Source organism: Neofelis nebulosa, chromosome 1 (assembly GCF_028018385.1).
Source record: "Neofelis nebulosa isolate mNeoNeb1 chromosome 1, mNeoNeb1.pri, whole genome shotgun sequence".
NCBI lineage: Eukaryota > Metazoa > Chordata > Mammalia > Carnivora > Felidae > Neofelis > Neofelis nebulosa.
Genome location: NC_080782.1, coordinates 78,027,663 through 78,050,436, shown reverse-complemented (window position 1 = coordinate 78,050,436; position 22,774 = coordinate 78,027,663). Strand labels below are relative to the sequence as shown.

Here is a 22,774-nt window from a genome sequence, read left to right as displayed (position 1 = left end):
TGGGCCTATGTCTATTACAGATGAGTTTGCTAGTTGAAAAATAACAAATACTTTAAACCCAAAACTGAAGCCATATTTTGAAAATCTATAGAAGGACTGATCAACTGTCCATTTGCTAATGCTCAACTCATATCAGGAAATGATAATCTCCACAACATTTTATATTAATATGAATTATATCAACTTTCTCTGTCCTATGAGTTGGATTTAATCACATTTTGCCTCCTCTAGTAACTTCCTTATTCAGTTCTCTTCCTGTTTTTATCTTTGATTTATTTATTATCATGGTCCTTTAATCTGTAAATATGCTATGCTTATATACCTCAAAGTATATCCCACTTCTGCTTACAACAACAATAAAACCCACACAAGAAAAAACAAACCAACAAACTCTAAGGAACTTCCTTGAACTACAGGATGCTATGTAAATCCTTAATAGGGTATAATGATCCTTCATCTTATAAGCCCAACATACCTGGACAATTTCCTCTTCCACATTGTTTCTCATTTTGAACCTAATAGTTCAATGGTCCCAAAAACCTCTACCTAACCGAAGATCATGGAAAGTATTTGTCTTTATGCTTACTGGTCTCTTTGCCTTAGATTCCTGTTTTCCACTTGTTGAACGACAAATCATCTAGATGTACCATGATTGACTTATGCTTTTTTTCATGCATACATGTTATACAATTCCTTGATACTTAAGCAATTGTTTATGTTTGGATAGATTCCTATAACTGCAAATAGTAAATAAAGGAATACACTATTTGTAAGTTTTGGTAGACATTATCAAGCTGATTTTTTTCAAGTAATTGTATCAATTTATGTACTTGAAAGCATTTCACAGGAGTTCCAGTATCAACACAACTTCGCACTGAATATGAAGAGTTTTAAAAGTCCTTGCCAGACTGATAGATGAAAAATTGTATCTGTTTATAATAATGTGTTTTTAGAAAATGGGCTATGCATTGTAAGTCAAATTTCTAAAACTTAAAATAGTTAATCATTGTCATTTCCATTAAAAAAATGATCTCTTCTAGATAAAGTCTTTTTATCCAAGGAATGATGTCGTTAGGAAAAAAAAAAGTCAGACTTTCACCTCAGATCACAATCCACAAGAAGTCCATATTTGGTTTTATGTTAAATTTTAAAATTCATAAATAATTATATAAAATGGAAATTCTGCTCTCTACCCAGAACATGAATTGTATGATTAAATCAATAGAAATCATACAGATAATTAGTTTTGTAAAAACTATAAAATTTCAAGACCCAAAATATGAATAAAATATTAAGTAAAAATATGGTAGGAAATATATGGAGTAAATATTGCATATGCAATGGAACTATCCCTAAAATATAAAATATAAAGTGGTTATTTTAATCAAAAAGAATGTTTTAAAGTTTATTTATTTTTGAGAGAGAGAGACAGAGACAGAGCATGAGTGGGAAGGGGCAGAGAGAGAGGGAGACAGAATCTGAAGTAGGCTCCAGGCTCTGAGCTGGAGTAAATTATGTGCTGTCAGCATAGAGTCCAATGTGAGGCTTCAACACACAAACTACCAAATCATGACCCAAGCCAAAGTCGGACTCTCAACTGAGTAAGTCACCCAGGCACTCCTGATAAAAAAAAAAAAGTTTTTAAGTCTTTCCAATGCCTTGGACCTGACTCATTACCAGAAACTTAGCTGTTTGCAGTTAACACATTTGAGTTAAGGACAAACATATTCTCTGTGAAGGTGGAGGGGAAAGAATTAAGGCCATTTTCATGAACATTGAGAAAAGCAGAAATATTTTTCTCTCCTAGAAAAGAGTCTATTTTGCTGTAAGAGTTACATGCATAGAAGGGCAAGAGGATGATTTAAAGTTTGCCATAAATTACCCACTAGTGGAGAATCAAGAACTGACTAGGTTATGAAAATGCATTGTATCAGTCAAGGGGAATAAATTCCTCCATCTTCTTCTTTTTTAAAGACATATTATCCCTTCCTTTAGGAAACTAGATCATCATAAAGTAAAACATTTTTATCTGATTGCCTCAGTTTCCTGAAGAAATATGTATCTTCACTACAATTATTTCTAATATTATGTACTCAGATTTTACAGATGCTCCTATCTAAGAAGTGTTCCTGTCTGTGTCTTTGCCTTTCATATTTATGTTATTCAGTGTCAACTATATACATATTTGATGAATTTGGAGAGAGTTTATCTTCTTGTATATATCAGACAATGAGAATTTGCATTTCTAGTCAATCTCCATGTCTATTGGGAAATGCACTGACAAATTTAATTTTCAACTACAACACTTAAACATGATGTGTTTTAGTATCATTCATCATTAATTATTTTTATAGTTTATGCATTTCTTTACTATATTTCCCAGCTGACACTATAAAAACACTTTGAAATGATAGGCATATATTATTATTATCACTGAACAGTGGAAAAATTAGACATTTGTTTAATATTATGCTTCTATTAGCAGGAACCCAGCTTTTTGACATCTAGGATATTTCACTATACTATCCTTCATATTTCTGTATTTTCTTCTTAATTGTAAGTGTTTCAATGACTTTTACTTATATATGACTCTTCTTAACATACTAATTTTGAAATCCAGTGTTGTATGAGCTCTAAGACAACAATACATCAATACATGAACACAAACTGTATTTTTCTTAAGTCCTACATTAATTCTTTCATTCAATAAATATATAGCATATACTTCAGTATATCAATTTTGGTGCTAGATCCTGAAGATACAGGCTAAATAAATTAGACATATTGGGAGTTCCAGCTTACCTAGAGCTTAGTGTCTACATATACTGAGATGTCCAATACATCTCAAACCTTAAAGCACATAAGAACCACCTGAGCACTGTGCCAAATGCACATTCTGACTCAACAGGTCTGCTGCAAATTCTGAAATTCTGTATTTCTAACACGCTTCCAGGTTATGACAGCATTGGTAGTTCAGAAGTACAATTTGAACAGCAAGGATTTACTTATATAAATATGTATGTATAAATATATGTAGGTAGGTAGGTAGGTAGGTAGGTAGGTAGATAGGTAGATAGATAGATAGATAGATAGATAGATAGATAGATAGATAGATAATTTTAACTGACCTCTCATTGCTGATTTTATATTTTAAGGAAAAAAATGAACCAAGAGGAAATTAGGAGAGAGTTGGTTGAGCATGTCAGGAACCAAGGATGATGATTAACAAAGGAGAAACTGAGCAAATACAAGATAGTTGTCTAGACTGGAGGGAAGATGGGGGCAGTATAAAATGGAGAAAAAAGAGGTACAAGGAAAGGAATAAATAAACAAAATTAAATTTGAAATTCCAACTAGCCTGAACAGAACAAAAGGTGTTTTACAGCCCTCAGTTAACCATTTCTTAAACACTTCACTCTTACTTGCTATTCCTAGCATCTCTGTTTAAGCACATTGAAGAGCAGCATATGATGGTCAAAAATATCAGTTGCTGTTTGCAACTGTTAATTTACTCCTCTCTCAGAGTCTTCCACATGATGTCAAAGTGGTACAGAGCAGACCATATTTATTTTATCAGACTGGACACAGTCTCCCTTCTATAAAAACCCAGTAGGGACAGGTTGCCTCACATTTCCTTCAATCCCCAGATATTGAAGGAAAAGGAAAGAATACACCAGCGCTTTCCCACACCTAGGTGAGGTGAGAAGAATAGGGTAGATGGACTGAGGATTTGTTCTCCACCATCTCTCAGTATCAGTATTAAGAATTATCTGAAATTTCTGTTGTCATCAGAAAACTACTAAGTTCATGAAATTCTTGAGTAAAGACAAATATTAGAATGTACTGTTTTGTAAGTTCACAGGGGTGTAAATTATGTGAAAAACTTAAAAAAATAACTGAAGGAAAATTTAAAAGCACTTTAAATATTGCAAAATCCAAAGCAATTTTCACCACTAAATAGTTATATACTTTAAAATATACAATGTTATAATAATTTTACAACTACATGAAGTTAAAAAAAAAGACTTAAAAGATACTTTTAAACAGATTGTGTAAAAGTAGCTTTATAAACCTGTTTTCCTTTGCCTATGATGATATAAAATGATACATACTGTCTTCTAATTCTTGAAATTCTTGAAATTTTACAGCATACTTTTAGATATGTATGTGTGGAATGAACGGGGCAGAGATTTTGTAGAGGCAATTCTATCACTCTGTGGGCTCTGTGAGTAGGTAAATTGTAATACCTTAAGTAAAGATAAATACTTTATACAATGATCTCAGCTTCTAAATTAAAAAAACAAAAGCATAGAAAGCATATACCTTCTTTCAATATCATCTACAATGAACTCGGCTTGTACTCCTGAATTCTATACTGGGCAAATGTTTTCCTGTGCAGTGTTGATTCTCTCTCCAATATTTAGCATATGTCAGGCCACCCAAAGAAAAAATATAAAAAGTTAATATCAATAGGATAATTTATTTAATGCTTACCAGTTTTTTAAACTTAATGATGAAGGTTCTAGTGATATCATTATTCTTCTTCATGTGATATTAAAGAGCTATCAAAATTAAATTTGGCTCAGAGAAAGTACTATTAGGATTGTTCCATAGATTGTACATAAAGTCTAAAAGTGGGTCCAACTACCTTACAGTATAACTATAGTAGAAGTCACCATGCCCTTTAGACTGAGTTGAATATTGTTCCATATCTTGTGAAAGTGATTGAGTCTATTGAAGGCTTGGTTATTTCTATAAGTTGTGTAGCTGTTTGGTATGTTCTGTTTAGTGTATGTTGGGCTGTGAGAGTTTGTGGCACTATACTAATGCCTTGTAATGCTCTATGATATCTTCTTATAATGTATTGTATGTGATATCTAAAGGTTAGTCACCTATCTAGAATTCTTATGGAATATTTCAATATATCAAAGACTTCACATAAAATTCTGAGTTTGACCAGTCTCATTCAGTATAGGAAGCATACCTTATTCTCTTTCAAATATGTTGTATTGTTCTGCACAACTTGAACTAATGGAGCTGACCACAGACAAATATTTTAAATTTACCATGTGTGTTTAGAGATGTCTCATTTCAGGGATTATTTCTGACCCCACACAGAAGGAATGCAAGAAGGAATGTATAGGTAATCATTTCTATAACTGTGCTCCACTCAAGACTGGCCTGAGTGGCATGGTTGGCCACAACAGGTTTGTTGTATGAATAAACTAATGTAGTAAGTTACTGATACTTTTGAGAAAATAATTACAGTTTACTTTTTAACACATTTTCATTTTACATGACAATTAGCATCATACCAAACACATATGTTCGATGAGTAGAATTATAGTTAATGTGGCACCTGGATGGAGAAGAATTTTAGAGAATTATTTGTGGAAACCTCTAAATTTACTGGTTCTATAAATACCGGTACAAAGGAGTGTTTCACAATTTTAAAATCACATATATTTTTCCTTCTTTTGTCTACAGACATCTTTTAAAATGATGTTAGCAGTGTAACAGTAGCCCACTGAATATTTGGAATGTCTTTTTATTAATTAATAAAACAAAGCTATCATTAAGCCTAAAATTATACTTCTCTTCACTTAAAAATGCCATAGATATAGATTTTATTTGAAGAGAAGAAGAGTTATCCCAGACAGGAAAAGAAAATATTGGAGATAAAATCATACATCCCATAGAATTCTTTTGTATAGATCCTGGTCTGTGCCAACTCTATGGATGCAGAGGCACGTAAGAGAAAGTCATAGTTTCTTATGGTTTCAAGATAACAAATCCAGAGTATTCAAAATGCTTAGATCTGAAGAAGTAGATGTAATGAATAATATTAAAATATTTCCTTTCCTGCCATTTGTGACGTGGATTGAAATTGAAGGTATTATACTAAGTGAAATAAGAGAAACACAAATACTGTATGATATCATTTATATGTGGAATCTGTTATTTAAGTGCATTTTCCTGTTACTTAAGTACATGTAAATATGAGACATAGATTTTATACATAAATTCCATATCTAGTCAGGCATTAGGGAATCCAAACTAGGCTTTAATTGATTTTCGTTTTTTTTTTTTTTTTTTTTTTTTTTACTTGAAGCATCACAAAGACCAGGGCTTTTACTTTGTGTAATATCCCACTGAAACCATCATTTAATTTAATTAGTTAAGTGATGATACAAACTTCCACTAAGGGAGTATTTTGGGGTTTTTTTGTTTGTTTGTTTGTTTTTGTTTTTGTTTAAGGGAATATTTCTTTTAAGACAAGAAAGGCATGACAATGTGTGTGTCTTTGTATTTATGTACAACTACCACTATACGGGCAAACATACAAATGGTCACTTTTCACAGGCTAATTTTAAAATACTTATGTGAGGTATTAAAAATAACATTTTCTGGGGTACCTGGGTGGCTCAGGTCGGTTGAGCAGCTGACTTTGGCTCAGGTCATGATCTCATGGGCGCTGGGTTCGAGCTCCACATCGGGCTCTGTGCTGACCGCTCAGAGCCTGGAGCCTGCTTTGGATGCTGTGTCTCCCTCTCTCTCTGCCCCTCCCCAACTTGCGCTCTACCTCTGTCTCTCAAAAATGAATACACGTTAAAAAACAATAATAATAAAATAAAATAATAAAAAATAATATTCTCCAAAATTATACTTCACAGGTCAATGATGCCACGTGTATGCACCATATACCCTCCTCCCCCCAATAGGACAACAGCTTAGAACAAGAGATTCCTGTTGCCATATAATAATACACTTATACATCATTAAACAAAAAAAAAACCATTTTATTTCTTTAAAGTCTTTCTGAAAAAAACTAAAAGTGAAGCTTAAAATTTAATTAATGTCAACTGAAGATTTTATCTAAAAATAATATTTGGTTTATAAAGCTTGAGGTTAAGTTGAACATAATACTTCTATGTATGTGATCTTTGAGGAGTCACTGAACTAATCAGTGGCCTCTGCAAGCAGACCAGGCATAATTTATCTCTCTCTTAACAAACTTACTAACAGGAAAAGTGGGAAACAAATAAACAACCTGGGAACACAGGCTATGCATGCAATCAAATGACCAACACCATCTGTAGATATGCAGATATATGTGCAGTAGGTATCTAGGAAGGTGAGATATTTGAAAGATTCTAAAGATTGTTACCAAAATTTGTAACAACTTCAACCAGCTTGATATGGATAGAAAACTAATTCAAGGAATGAGTCTCCCATTGAGTTTTAAAGCAAAAGTCCTTTGTGGTATTCTAGAGTAAAAGAAACATATGTACAGTAAAAAAAAAAAAAAGACACACATACTCAGAGAAGGAAAAGGTATTTGGCACATAGATGATGTGGCAGAACTCCATGAGAAAGGCAAGAGCTTTAGGAAAGATTGAAGTTTGGTTTAGTGATATGTCATTGAAAACTATTGCGTCCATGAGACTCAAAGGAATGAATTCTCCAAACAGCTATTATTACACAACCAAGATTGTTTTCCTGCAGAGATTATTTCTTTCCAATCATAAGTGGACTTTGGCTAAAGTTTTCCTTATAAAACCAGAAACCTAATCCAGGGCTGCATTGCCCTAGTACATACTATTATCTAGAATATTCCAACTTCTATTTTTGGAAACTAGTAAAAACTTCGGGGTAGCAGAAGAAAATAAAAATAATTATAGTGATAATTTTCATGACTTCATTAAGATCATTATCCTAATTTTTTTACACTTCTTGGTAACTCCATAACACTGTTATAAGCTTATAGAATTGGTCATTATTTTGCTCTTGTAAAATAAGTTTTAAAAATAAAATAGCGGGGCACCTGGGCAGCTCAGTTGGTTAAGCATCTGACTCTTGAATTCAACTCAGGTCATGATCTCAGGGTCCTGAGATTGAGCCCCACATCAGGCTCCATGCTGAGAGTGGAGACTGCTTAAGATTCATTCTCTCTCTCTCTCTCTCTCTCTCTCTCTCTCTCTCTCTCTCTCCCCCCCTCTCGCTCTCGCTCTTTCTCTCTCCCTGTGCCTCTCTCTCTCTCTCTCTCTCTCTCTCAAAAATAAATATATAAATAAATAAATATTAAAATAATCATAGCTCAAAAAAGTATAATTAACCTCATGAAGTTCTGTTCCTAAAATCACTCCCCCATTTGCAAATGCTCAAAACCAATAAGTGACTTGCAACAAGGAGATAATAAAGTTCTGGAGATACAATGCACAGCACCATGGTTATAGTGAACAATACTGTACTATAGACTTCAAAGTTGCTAGAACACTCAATCGTTTTCACTATAAGAAAGAAGTGGCAATTATATGAACTGGCAGAGGTGTTAAGACAACAGTCTTAATTTCAATCAAAGGTGAGGCTGAACCTAATAAGTTATATAGATCCCAGTGCTAAAGCTTAGAGGGATGTAAGAACAAGGATTTCAGTCACAGGTGATCCTGTATTCCTCCAGTATTAACCAAACTTGAAAATTCTTCTCTTTACATTGCAACAATTTCCACTTATGCTATAAATCTTTATTTCTTTATTATTCCTGTCCTCTGATTTTCAGTCTCTTTAGAAATTCTAGAAGCCTTAGTTTCTTCTTCACAACCATACTTCACACAGACTTCAGTGGTTGTAGCTCATTACCTCCACTTCCAATTTAAATTTCCCTTTTTCTTTCCCAATTTAAATTTCCAATTTTTCTTTCCCTTATTAAATTTTTTTTTACCTCTCTTTGGATATATATATTTTTGTATATCTACATGTTGACAGAGTTTTTTCTCCCCCTCAATCCAATCAATCTTTGACCATGCATCCAATTGAGAAAAAGTAAGATAATAAAGTAAAATGTTTGTAGTTCTATTCATTGTTATGAAATGTATTCACCTGATAGTGTGCTATTATGATTTTTCATGGCCATTATTACTTTATGAAAACATTGCTGCCAATTTATGATTAATACTTATATAATTATATTTATTTTTAAGGCTATATTTCAAAGAAATATCTATACTTTTATCTTTCAAAATCTATACTTTTACAGGCTGAATTCCAGCATAACTTTAGGTTTTCAACATAGCAAATTGGTATGCTTTCCTATGTTGACATTGAGCTATTTCATATTTAAACATACATACTTCATTCATTCAGAAAATTTTTTCTGAACAACTAAAACAAGCCAACAAATATGTTCAGATGCATGAACTGGAAATTAAAAACCAGTACCTATGATGTCATCACAATCCCATTTCTATGGCTGTTTGTTTCACCTAAGGTTAACCAAACACATGACTCATCAAACATCTGCTCACCATCAGTGAAAAACAGGGATGTTTAATTATGTGAGAAAACTCAAAAACTAAAGCATACTAACATACACAAATATATAGAGTACTGCAATGAAGGCAATTTGTTGAAAGATATCAAATGTAACCTCGCTTATGTACTTTTTGAAAATTTGCTTTATAAACTTGTTATGTTCTTAGAATCTGCTAAATAATTGTCATTACAAGGGTAAAATTGCTTACATCTATTACATCATTACATAGATGTTCATAATCTTTATGAATAAATAATATAATTTCTTATATATAAAAAGGATTATAAAATTAATGACTAATTAACCAATAATTAACTATTATTTATATTAGTGAATTAATTAATTAACATTAATTAATTGATATCAAGGAAAATGATTAATAAAAGTCAGTTTCTGTGTATTAAATCTAATAAAATTGTCAACTGGCAAAAAAAAAGCTGGTGTGACACTGCTACAATAAGATCGCCTTTTCTTTCAATGACACAATAATTTTAACTTCATTTTCCAGGGTAAATGTAAATTTGGAAACTATGCAGAAAAACAAAGCATACATAAATATTTGTTTGATTTTTCAATAATCCTTAATATTGATACTAGACTTACACTCTTCTGTCAGTTTTCTGTTCCTTAGTAAAACATCTTTGAAGAAATTACAATCTTTAGGAACAAAAGAAAGCTCACCTTATTACAAAGTTGTGACTGTCAATCTCCTTTCCACATTCACTATCGAGCAGAATGCCAGAATTTCCAACAACTGCACAGGTCTTAAATCTGCGATTTTTCATTGGTGACACTTCAGGTAGGAGGCTGTGAAGATCCTGAGAAATATTTAGTGTCCGACGCCTGTCGAGTACATAGTGTATGACATCACCAGGCTTAAAACTGCTCTTGACCACTGAGACATCTCGTTCTGCATCTAGGAAACGAAGAATGTTCTTCCTATATGTGAAATACAAAGTCTTCCATTAATGACAACATAGCCGAGAACTGGTGATATGCACAAAGTAACGGGTAATAAAATATAAATTGGTAAATTACTAATCTTAAATTGTCAGGTGGTAATTAAAACAACCAAATAAGTGAATTCTATTGAAATTGAATTTGTCCTTAAAAAGTCATTTGCACATACATTCTCAATGATTTGTCAAATAAATATAGTATACACATCTATTTATAGAGTGAAAAAAGGTCCCCATCTATCAAAAGATATAGAAAAAATAATTTATTCTGCTGCAGGCACTCTGGAAAACAAAAGGGAGTTTCCTCAGAAAGTTAAAAATACAACTACCCTATAATCCAGCAATTGCACAACTAGGTTTTACCTAAAGGATACAAAAATACTAATTTGAAGGGACACATGTACCCCAATGTCTATAGCAGCATTATCAACAATAGCCAAATTATGGAAAGAGCCCAAATGTCCCTCAATTGATGAATGGATAACGAAGATGTGGCACTTATATGCAATGGAATATTACTCAGCCATCAAAAAGAATGAAATCTTGCCATTGGCAACAGTGTGGTTGGAGCTACAGTGTATTATGCTAAGCAAAGCAAGTCAGTCAAAGAAAGACAAATACCGTATGATTTCACTCATATGTGGAATTTAAGAAACAAAACAGATGAACATGGGGGGATGGAAACAAGAAAAGAGGGAGGTAAACCATACGAGGCTCTTTTTTAACTATAGAAAACAAACTGAGGGTTGCTGGAATAAAGGTAGGTGGGGGATTGGCTAAATGGGTGATGGGTATTAAGGAGGCCACTTGTTGGGATGAGTACTGGGTGTTACATGTAAGTGATAAATCACTAAATTCTACTCCTGAAACCTATATTACACTATATGTTAACTAGAATTTAAATAAAAATTTGAAAAAGGCCAAAAAGAAAATTTTATTAAATAAAACAAAAATGCTGTGACTTGACTTTGCCTAACTACATATTCTGCTAGCTTTAGTTAATTTTCTATAGTCATATTGTTTTGTTTCGTGTTCTGTAGTTAAGGTAAATAGAAATAACTTAAAATGGTTTGGAATTATACCTTACTTAACTGTATTAAAAGGATTAAACTTCCCAATAAAACTATACATTAACTCAAATCATGTATATATTATAATTATTTGTAGAAGGGTTAAAACTACACTGTATGAAAGTTTTCTTTCAAGAATCCAGGAAGAAAGATGGGTACATTAGAGGAAAAAAAATGGATAGATAAAATAACTCACTATGCATGGCAGAGATAGCTAATAGTTCCTTAGTGATCTTCCTTGCTATCTTGCTTTTAGTATTTGAATTTTCTAAGTTTTGCTCAGGCATAAGAATCCTCAGCTAAAACATTTCCAAGTTTACAAACCCAAGCGCAGATGGGTTTGGTCATGCGAGTTAGTTTTCTTACATGGGATATGGGTGGATCATGTGCGTGGCTATACAAGAGAGAAATAAAATCTCAACTTGTTTGATCCACTGTATTTTAAGGTTTCTCTTTTGTATTATGGAAGCTTAGCCTATTCCATACGAAATAAAGAAATTTATAACAGATTCAAAGGTGCTGTATAAACAAATATGTATATCCTAAGTTAGACGATAAAAAAAATAAAGGTATAGCTGGCTTTTGATATAATCAAAACTCTTATCTGCAGTAACCTGGGAGTTATATCCTACATATAATAAGCCTGTTGCTCTTGGAAAAATGGTTAAAAAGTGTTTCATGTTGTTTTATGTTGGTTGCTCCTTTTAGGAAGGCACTAAGACAAAGTCAGCCAAGTGGCAAGTTGAGATGGAAATGGCAATGACCTGTATGTAAACTGTGTGAGTTTGGTAATTGGGACCTCCAAAATGTTTCAAATACCCCAATTATCAAAAGACACAACTATAAATCAGAGCCATCCCAGGAGCAAGAGTCATTGCCTTCCCACCAAATTTATAGATTCAAATGACTTGGGAGGGAAATTGAGGGAAAGGATGGTGAAGCTAGAATAATTAGAGGAGAGTCAGAGGCTGAACTGTTCAGAAGAAATCTCTGGGTGTGGTTATTTATACAAGGAATTAACTATAAGGAAATGGCCCAGGAGTCTAGCATGTTTTTGAGGGAATTTTATTTCTAAAGAAATGATAAGCCTGCCTACAGACGTCTGAGATCACTCAATCCTCAAGCTACCAAACATACACCAGCCAGAAGCAATCTGAGAAACTCTCTCCAAGATTGGAAGTTGGATATAATTTACTGAAGTGCTCTTATTATAAGCTTGTATTCTCAGAGTGCTAAAAACAATGCCATTATTGTAACATTTAAGATATGACAGACATGTTTTCCTTTAGTGCTGTTACGGTTTAAGCTCTAACACATTTGTAAATTTTATTACTGAGCACAATGTGACCTCCTCCCACTACTCAACCAAAAGGGCAATTCTCCATATCACACTTACAAGCCAGAAGCATGAATAGCAAGGAGGGATGAAAAATAACTAACTCAAATCTTCCTTTTTGTTTTACTTTGGTTTGCTTTAAATAGGTGCCAGTTTAATGTCTTATTAGAAAACCAGTTGACTGAAAACTTTGGCCAGGTTTGATACACAAGGGATATAACCATTAATTCTCTGGAAAAGAAAATATTTTTTGAATTTTTGCTCCAATCAGAATATCATGTTCATAATTAGAATTTATACAGGAAAAACCTTTATAAATGCCCTATAAATGAAATTTAAAAATTAATAAAAATGCTATCAAGCACCATAACAGTTCATCTTAACTAAGTACAGATTATATGTGAAGACAATTGCTAGTGAAATCAGCAACTATAGGGTATATGAATTACAGAAAATTAAGAAGTCTTTCATTATGTTAAGAACATATAATTCTTCACAAAAGTTAACTATCACCAAGAACAGCAATCCATAGAAACTTTTGTACATACTTACTGACATTTGTTTGTTTAGAGAAAAGTTTTAGTAATGCCTGACACCTGTATTTCAAAAAAAAAATTCTCATTTCCTGTGAAAATGACAAGGCTGGCTCTAAAATAAAAACTGCACGGATGTGGTCAAATCACCAAACTAGATTATCATTTTCCTTTGAACATAATTTAAAGGGGATGTTGTAGATATGTGAAGATGTAACTCACAAGTGGTGAAGTGTTTCAAATGTGAAGTAAATAGACCAGAGAACAAGATTTGAAAGAAGACTAACTGGGAAATCCAAAAAGCAAAATCCCTTTACTCAAGAAAAAGTTACCACTTACGTTCTTGTCAACTGATGGGGACTTTCCAATTAACAGCACCGTTGCTGTGTTATAGAGACTTCGCAGCAAAATGTTTTATTCTTTATTTTTTTTTTCAGGGCACAAAGCTACTGTATTTGGACACAGTTTGCTACATACACAGAAAAGCTCAATACGCGTTTCCAGCCAGCCCAACCCCGAGCACTGCAAAATATTTTAAACACAGGTCTTTTACATTCCTCAGTATAATAGAACATCTTTAATTTGTTCACTTTTAGGGAAAATTGATATTAAAAACGAATAATAAGAGTTCAGAGAAATTTCAAAATATAACACATTGTCTAACACTTGAGATACATGACATAATTATTAAATGCAGATAATCCTATGTGTTCTTCCAATGCTCTTGTATAGGCTGAACAATTGTTTATTTTGTTAGTATAGTATTTGTCTTTTTATTCATTTTATTTTTTTAATGTTTACTTATTTATTTTCTTTTTCTTAATGTTTATTTATTTTTGAGAGACAGAGAGGGAGAGGAAGGAAGTGAGGGGCAGAGAGAGAATCTGAAGCAGGCTCTGCACTGTCAGTACAGACCCTGACACGGAGGCTGAAAACCATGAATTGTGAGATGTGACCTGAGCCAAAGTACAATCTGAGTGAGCCAAAGTACAACACTTAACAGACTGAGTTACCCAGGCGCCCCATGTTTACTTATTTATTTTGAAAGAGAGAGACAGAGCATGCACACAAGGCACAGAGAGAGAGAGAGAGGGAAGACAGAATCCCAACCAGTCTCCGTGCTAACAGCACAGAGGCCAATGTGGGGATCGAACTCACTAACCATGAGATCATGAACCAACCCGAAATCAAGAGTGGGAGGTAAACGACTGAGCCACCCAGGTGTCCTTATTTGCTTTTTTTAAACTGGGAAAAGGGGGAAAGGAAACCTTGAATGTCTGCAGTATGTCCTTTTTCTAATATTGAACTAAACTTTTCTATTTTAGGGCTTACATCTATGCATGGAACATTATTTTAGCTCAGAATCCTGGTGTAGGATCCAAGAAAAATTGAAAATAATTATTATGAGTGAATAATATCGTGACTTCAATGCTTAATAACTTCTTCTTTTTTTTTTTTTTTTTTTGCAAACAGTATGGAAAGGTTATGTTTTTCTCCCTAGCACGCTATAGGCATTTTTTTTTTTAGATTATAGATGTAATGGACTATAAAAACTTCTGTAGATTTGCTAAATCTAGTTGTTATTCAGACTGTAAATCTCTGAAAAAAAAGAAAAAAACTAATGCCTAAGTATAATTAACTAAATGCCATTGGAAGCATGAAAAATTCTTATGCTGAACTGAAACAACACTTTATCACCAAGAACATATATGCTTTTGCTCAGATAATTGACATGCATAAAAACAGCAGATTCAACAAAATGATTTCAGCAGGAGAGAGACAAATTATTCCTAATACTTTTTCTTAATATGCAGTCAAGTTATTCCCAGATACTTAAAACAAGGGGTCATGTTTTCTGCATGTGACTGAATAGAGCAACAACAGAAAAGATTCCTGACAGGTCTTCAACTGTCGTTTTGTGACCATAATGTAACTTTTGAAGCAAAAACCTAAATTCAGTAACTGTTTTGATGATAAAGATAACTGAAGGAGTCTGAAAATATGTTTCACTTTCAGTGAGACTAAAAATCTTAGTCATAAAGATTATGTTTTGTTAGGCAATCCTGGTTTAAACTGAAAGGCTGGTTGAGACTGTTAAACTGACAGGAATAGATTCTATACAGAAACTTTTCAACTGAATTTTCAACTAGAACTTCCCTTTCAACAACACACATCACTTGAAATAGCAGCTGCAGAGTTCCAGAGAGTTAATTTACTAAACATTGTTTTCACTTGTGTAATGTTAAATATAGCTAACCTATCACCAGGTGCCACTCTTTCTTCTCTGTAGGTTTCTTGTCAACAACAAGCATACGTGCTGTGGCAACTAAAATTTAATCTAAATGACACTGTTGACTCCATCAGAGATTATTGTTAAGACGAATCTTACAGCTGGAACGCATCACAAGTTGAGAAGCAAATTAGGTTATAAAAAGAATCAGTTTTTGTAAACTTTTGACTTTAACCAAAAATCACTGAATTGAATCAATTGTTACTAATGTGGTTTATTAAAAAAATTAAAAGGTTAAGAAATGCTAAGTGTTTCATTATGCCTACAAAAATGCAGAGAGAACACACAAATTTTTGTCTCAAAGATTATTTTCACAAGGCAATGTTTTTCAAAGCACTGAAAGAACATAATTAGCTTGTTATAGGACTTCTGAGCTTAGGGTCCCAACTGATACAGAAAGATATTCTAGCATCAAAGAAAAATCCTCCAGAGCCAGGCAAAATTGTCTCAAAATGCTTGAAGAAAAGCATTTTTTTAGCTTAATTTACACCTCAGATGGTCATTTGATTATTTGGCACAGCATTTAGCAATATGAATGAATAATATATTTTATTATTTTGGAGCAAAAGAACCCTCCACTATGTGTATTCCATAAAGACTACATTTTTAGTATGAAAATAGAGTTCCCCCCCCCCCCACAAATTGTTTTAATAATAAGAGATCTGGTACCAGTTGGACAGAACTAGCTTTGAAGTTTGAGCAACAAACAAGCTGTGTGACCCAAAATGTGCTCCTCTGGTTACTTACTGAACAAAGTATGTAGAAGAATTTTATGTGGACTTTGCTCTAAAGTAAATGAATGCATGAAACAGTGAATTATTTTTGATAGGTAAGCATATATAAATGTGCAATTATGTTTAGTTAACCTGCAAGCTTGACCTTTTTAAAAACCTTGATGTCTGACAATGCTAAGAGTTGAAAATATTATTTCAAACTAATCATGATGTTTTTAATCTTTCCCGATAAGTTGCTGACCTTGTACCTCTCTATATGTCCACATTTGGTATTGTAATTCTTTAGGTTTCTATTCAACCTATGAAAAATGAGGGGAAAAAAAACAACCCAAAGATGTAAAAAAAGGTCAAGTCATCAGTGTCGGACATGATCAAATAATCTCTCAGTACAATGTTTATGGATTTACTCACAAACACCTGATGTATCTTAAATGTATCATTTCTTGGCTTACACTAACAAAGAACAAACAACTACCAATGAAATCAAGTCCTTAACCAAAGTAATTATTTTAATTGTGAAATTAGCTGTGGAATGTATAAACTCTTCTAAATACTGATGAATTTTCAAAGTACAATGAAGGTGGAGCCATCTCTCTTAGAAAACTCCCCAGAGGTACAGTTGTTTGATGAACATATATAAATCAATTCTTAATGTGCTTATGAAAGTAGCAGAATATATATATATATATATAGCTGGAAAAATTAGTAATAAGAAAGAAAATCATGTCTACTAATGTAGGGAAAAACAATTTATCTTTAGTGACTGCTTCACATGTTAATGCAAATAGATAAATAATTTATTAGGAATGTCACAAGAGCATTATAAATGTAATGAGATTTTTAAAGTTAGAAAGATTTGTAAGCATGGTTTAATCATGTAAGATCAAAAATGATTAGTTGTAATATCCTAATCAAAACTTCAAAGTAGAATTTTAAAAACACTTGTAAAATATGTCCATACCCACTCACAGACACCAAGTAATATGGTTCTTCATAAATGTTATACATGCAGGGAAGAAATAAAGAAATTTAATAATCCAAAATAGTTTATGGTTAGTTTCTTGTACAACTTAAGAAAAACAAAAACTCCGCTAACAACCAGACATTTTCATAGTCTGAATTTTTTATTACAGGTGTCAAATTGATTAATACTCACTAGTTACTGCTACTATAGTCAATTTTAATTTTTATGAACTGTTTGCATGTTGTACAATAATGGTTTTACAGATTATTTCCTTGTAAGGAAGTGACAACTTTGTATGTATTATTCAATATTTGCTCAATGTTTTATTGTTTACTTCTTTATCTGTTACGGAGAATCATATGAAAAGAGTACTAACATTTCATACATATTATCATCTGTTATAACTGAAAACAGATTAATCGCCTTCAAAGATATGAACACAATCTTCATTAAACTGTAAAATTATAATAATGAATTTCTTCACTCAATTTATGGTTAATACCCTTAGTTTGAATATCTTAAAAATGGCAAAATGTATCTCTTTATCCTCATGGGAATCTATAGTATTCATTTTTGTATAGATACTAGAAAGGCATGGCCACGTATATTAATTAAACTATTGCTAATTACTTATTGAATTTACTTATTAGACTTTACCTTATCTGATATGTTATTTACATACTTAGATACATTAAAGTTTCTTATTTTACTTTACTTTCTTCCACTACTTTTCTTTTCTTTTTTTTTTAATTTTTTTTTTAACGTTTATTTATTTTTGAGACAGAGAGAGACAGAGCATGAACAGGGGAGGGGCAGAGCGAGAGGGAGACACAGAATCTGAAACAGGCTCCAGGCTCTGAGCTGTCAGCACAGACCCCGACGCGGGGCTCGAACTCACGGACCGCGAGATCATGACCTGAGCTGAAGTCGGACGCCCAACCGACCAAGCCACCCAGGCGCCCCTCCACTACTTTTCTTTACTTGATCTGTATATCCTTACCTAATTGGCCCCCTTCTTGCCCAATCTTTCAGTTTGAGAGTTCTTTTTGGGACACCTATAGATTAAATATTTCCTTTTTAAATCACCCATATTTCTGTTTTCCCAATCTACTTCCAAGAAGTAGTAATCCTTATTCTGTTCTAAACTAAAACACACCTGTATTTATGACCCTATGTAGTCCCATATTCTGTTGCTTTTTCCTCATATAATTATCCTTTTCAGGGTTTTTAATTTAAATGTGTGTATAGGAGTGTGAGATAGTGAGGAAGATACTAGATATGTACCAATAAAGAAATGAACCCCAGGTGTAAAAATGTTGAACTGCAGAGATCATGGCTACAGTCGGCCTCAGAAACTAGTTCTCAGGAGGAATACAGGCCCAGTCATCCAATTTTTCCTTTTCTCAAGAGTGTATGAAAATCTGTGCTTTTATAAGGAATCTCCTAATTTTAATATTGGTTTTGAGGGTTTTTATTTATACAGTTGAAATAAATCTTGCTTGCTGACCATATTCTACCCAGAAGACACCAACTTATAAACTGTCATCAGATTCTACTCATCTCCTCATTCTTATTATCTGCCCACAAATATACAAAACTTCCCCTAAACTAAAAGCAACCAAGCATACACTATTTGATATTGCCATGATTTCATTTCTGTTTCCCTCTCCTTATACTTCCAAAGCTTCAAGCAAAGTAGTCTAATGATTCCTACATTTCCCTGGCACCCATCTTTTAAAGAAATTTCCAGACAATCTTCCAAGTATATTTCAACATGTAGTGTCTTTGCTACAACTCATTTTAAGAATTGTTATGCATACTCTACAGATGAGTGTAGTAGACTCTTCCTTCAAGTTGGTCATAATCTATATTATATGTTGGTATGATCCAAGAAGCAAGTAGATAGAAACCCAACAAACAGATCAATGGCTTATCCTCTTAACCACTAACCTAGTCTTACAAAATCTGTGCAGGAATATCCAATCATTGAATAATTAGCATTTTGCCAATATAAAAATGCAATTATTTTATCATGTAAAGGATATTTCTTTGAAACTTTTAAAACGAGTTTGATTTACTGAAATGCTCTGATTTAAACATACCAACCAATATAGCTATGTAGGTGTAAAGACACATGATCTGCTTGCTTCCTCCATGCTTAGGAAGGTCTGGCCCTAAACTTCTTATTAGTTATAGGATTATACTAGAAGAAAATAAGATATAATAGATATATGCAGGCACTGAGATTGATTTCATGAGCTTGTTTCAGGTAAAATGCCAAAATCTTATAAAGAATAAAAAGTAAAGAATAAACCAGTACTCTAGAAAATGTACTTTCTGGGGCGCCTGGGTGGCGCAGTCGGTTAAGCGTCCGACTTCAGCCAGGTCACGATCTCGCGGTCCGTGAGTTCGAGCCCCGCGTCAGGCTCTGGGCTGATGGCTCGGAGCCTGGAGCCGGTTTCCGATTCTGTGTCTCCCTCTCTCTCTGCCCCTCCCCCGTTCATGCTCTGTCTCTCTCTGTCCCAAAAATAAATAAAAAACGTTGAAAAAAAAAAAAAGAAAATGTACTTTCTGAATTTTGCCAATTTAGGATATAATCATTGAGACTCTTATTACAGGGGCTCACATAGAAATATCTATTCATAGGGTAAAGCAAATTTACTTATAATAGTCAGCAAAATAGGAATTGAATAGGCTGTCCTTTCATCCAGTGTGCAAAAACACAAGATAGGGAAAAACTTATAAGGAAGTTAAAGGTAGGTTTCAAAATATATGTCCACCCTGACTAATAGAATAAAAAAAAGAAAAGCCTATTAAATATTAGTATTCTGTTGAATATTTTATTCCATTAAAATAGAGACAGTATATTCAAAACTCACACATTCATCCTTAAATTTCTGACTGCATAATGATTTCAGTTTTATGGCTTCATATCCTTCATTGATCAACATTAAGTAGAGCTGGTTCACTCTTTTATTAAAGTATTCATACTTAAACTATAAATCAAGCATTCAATATAAGTTTGCCAAGCCCAATGTATTCAAGAACATGATGTGAAATTTATTATGGCTTATTAAAGAAACCCACCTTATTTCCAGCACCAAAGAGGAATTGATTTTCCAACCTTCTACAGAGTGCTGGAAGATTGAAGAGCCAGCCTTTCGAATGATTTTATCAGAACTATTGACAAGTGATCGACTCAAACACAGTTCACCATCTCTGAAACAAAACAAAAATGCCAGTTATGTGAAAGTAAGAAACATTTTATCTAAGCAGCATAATACATAATTTGACTTAGATTACTGGTAACAAATTGTCGATACAACTTTTTTCTACATGTTAGAAATATGACATTGCTGAATGGTACTACAAGAATTAAGAGAATATGACTTTATCAGGGTAATCATTTACACTTATTCTTTTTGAAATAAAAACAGTTTGCCTATAAAGTCTTTTGTGGTGTTTAAAGAAAAAAAAATTCGTTTCAAACTCTGTCACCCCTCCCTGTTGTGTTTAGACAATAGAAACAGGAAGTTTGGCCAATTCTCCTGCATCTGTATAATTGTGACTCTCAAGATTGTAATTTTGTTTCCACAGAAGGCATACAGACACAATGGAAAGAAATTTTTTGGGGGGTAAGAAGACCTTGGAATACCAGGTGATCTGGACATGTTGGTGATTCTTTCACTTGCTAGCCTATATGTCCTTGGACAATATTCTCTTTCTAGGCCACAGCGGCCTTGCTTGATCTTGAAAATTGCAATAACATTATCTAATATGCAATGAATTTGTGACAGTGGGAGTCTGTATGTGAAAGTAACTTATAAAGCATTATTGACGTGCTAATTTCTAAAATTACATTGAGTCTCAAATCATCTCAACAATGAGACACTTTCCTGATAATTGTTGGTGGTAGGGAGACAGGGATTATAATAAGGAGAAAGAAAACTTATTCACTAGCCATTTTTACTGGTACTTTCTATTACATTATACACACATGTACACACACACACACACACACACACACACACACACAAAACAACTGGGCTACCCATTTCGGTCAATATTGTCAGGCAAGTACATAATGTGGCACGGTAGGTGCTGGTGGTAGTGCTGATAGTGACAGATACCCGTGAAAGTATTTGTGTCATTAGAACAGTTAAAACAGAATCAGTTTATTGTTCAAAAGACTATTTTCATGGCACTTTATAGCAGCTATAAACTGAGACTCAGAGAAACAAAATCCTACCTGTTTATTGTATAGCCCTTTCAGTATCTGCATTCATTTCTTTACATGTTACCTTTTACTTTTGTTTAAATCTCAAAAATATAGTTAAAAAGTTAGGCGATTATTTGTTCAGTCAAAAAGTGTAAATCTGTATTTATTAGCAGGCAATCCTCTCCCACTATCAATGGAAACATTGCCTGTGTAACAGCTGTTAGATGAATTCTGTAATTAGAGGCTTATAGTTTGGTATTTTGGTTTGCATTCTTTTTTAAACATGTAGTTCCAGTCTGAAGTAACTCAAAGTATCACATGCATCTACTCCCTGTGAAATTTAGAATTCTATAAAAATCAATATTTTAAACTATGCTGCTGATGAAAATGATGCACTTGCATGCCTATTCTTAGCTAACAATAATCATTTTATAGAGGTCATTTAAGATACTAGGAAATAGGGGTGACTGGGTGGCTTAGCTGGTTAAGCATCTGAGTCTTGGTTTTGGCTCAGGTCATGATCTCACAGTTCGTGGGATTAAGTCCGCATTGGGCTCTGTGCTGATGGTGTGGAGCTGCTTGGGATTCTCTGTCTTTGCCTCTCCCCCTCTTGCTCTCTGTCTCTCTCAAAATAAATAAATAAACTTTAAAAATATTTAAAAAGATGCTAGGAAACATGGGGTGCAATTTACTACTCAAAGGCCCAGAAGTCAATTTTTATGTTATATGTTTAACGATAATAACCTTATTTGAATGAGAATATGGATATATACAGAAGTTAACCTTCATACTTTAGGAAGTATACTTTCAAGAATATGGGCACAAACTCTCACCATTTTTAAGGCTAGGGATTTTTTGCCACTCTTTCTCTCATTAACTGGCTTGTTAATATCATCTTTTTCTAACCAGAGATTGCTATAATTATAACAATTGTTTTTACCCCCGATAAACCTTCATAGGAGAAGTAAAAATATATAAATGGTTAGGCATTTTTAAATATCTGTGGAAGATTGTTTCATTGACATGTAGCTAAAGGTACATTTTGCATGGCAAAATAATTGCTGTGATGTACCTAGTTGTATGGAGTCTTTTTCAGAACCTGTAGGATTAAAAAAAGTAATTTAAAAGTTTAAATCAGTTTTATACTAATGAAATACAACCACATTGCTCTGCTCTTTGAATAGTTTTCATTGAACTGGTGATAAGCCAAAATTCAGCTTTATTCCTGGAAAGAACTTTAAATGAAAATAGCTACAACCAGTCCCACTTCTTGAGGTCGATGGAATTTCTGTGTAAGAAGCCTAGGCTTAGTGCAATCTGAGGCTCTGGAGCAAATCTCTTTGTACAAAGTTAGAT

The 22,774-nt window shown here is 33.2% G+C and overlaps 1 protein-coding gene across 1 annotated transcript in view; it reads right to left on the bottom strand.

Moving 5' to 3' along the window:
• The window catches only part of ST8SIA4 (ST8 alpha-N-acetyl-neuraminide alpha-2,8-sialyltransferase 4), a 101,335-nt gene that overhangs the window by 73,846 nt on the left and 4,715 nt on the right, over positions 1–22,774 (bottom strand). Inside the window, 2 exon segments of the mRNA XM_058726218.1 lie at positions 9,995–10,252; positions 20,287–20,418. Coding sequence (XP_058582201.1) covers positions 9,995–10,252; positions 20,287–20,418 — 390 coding nt within the window.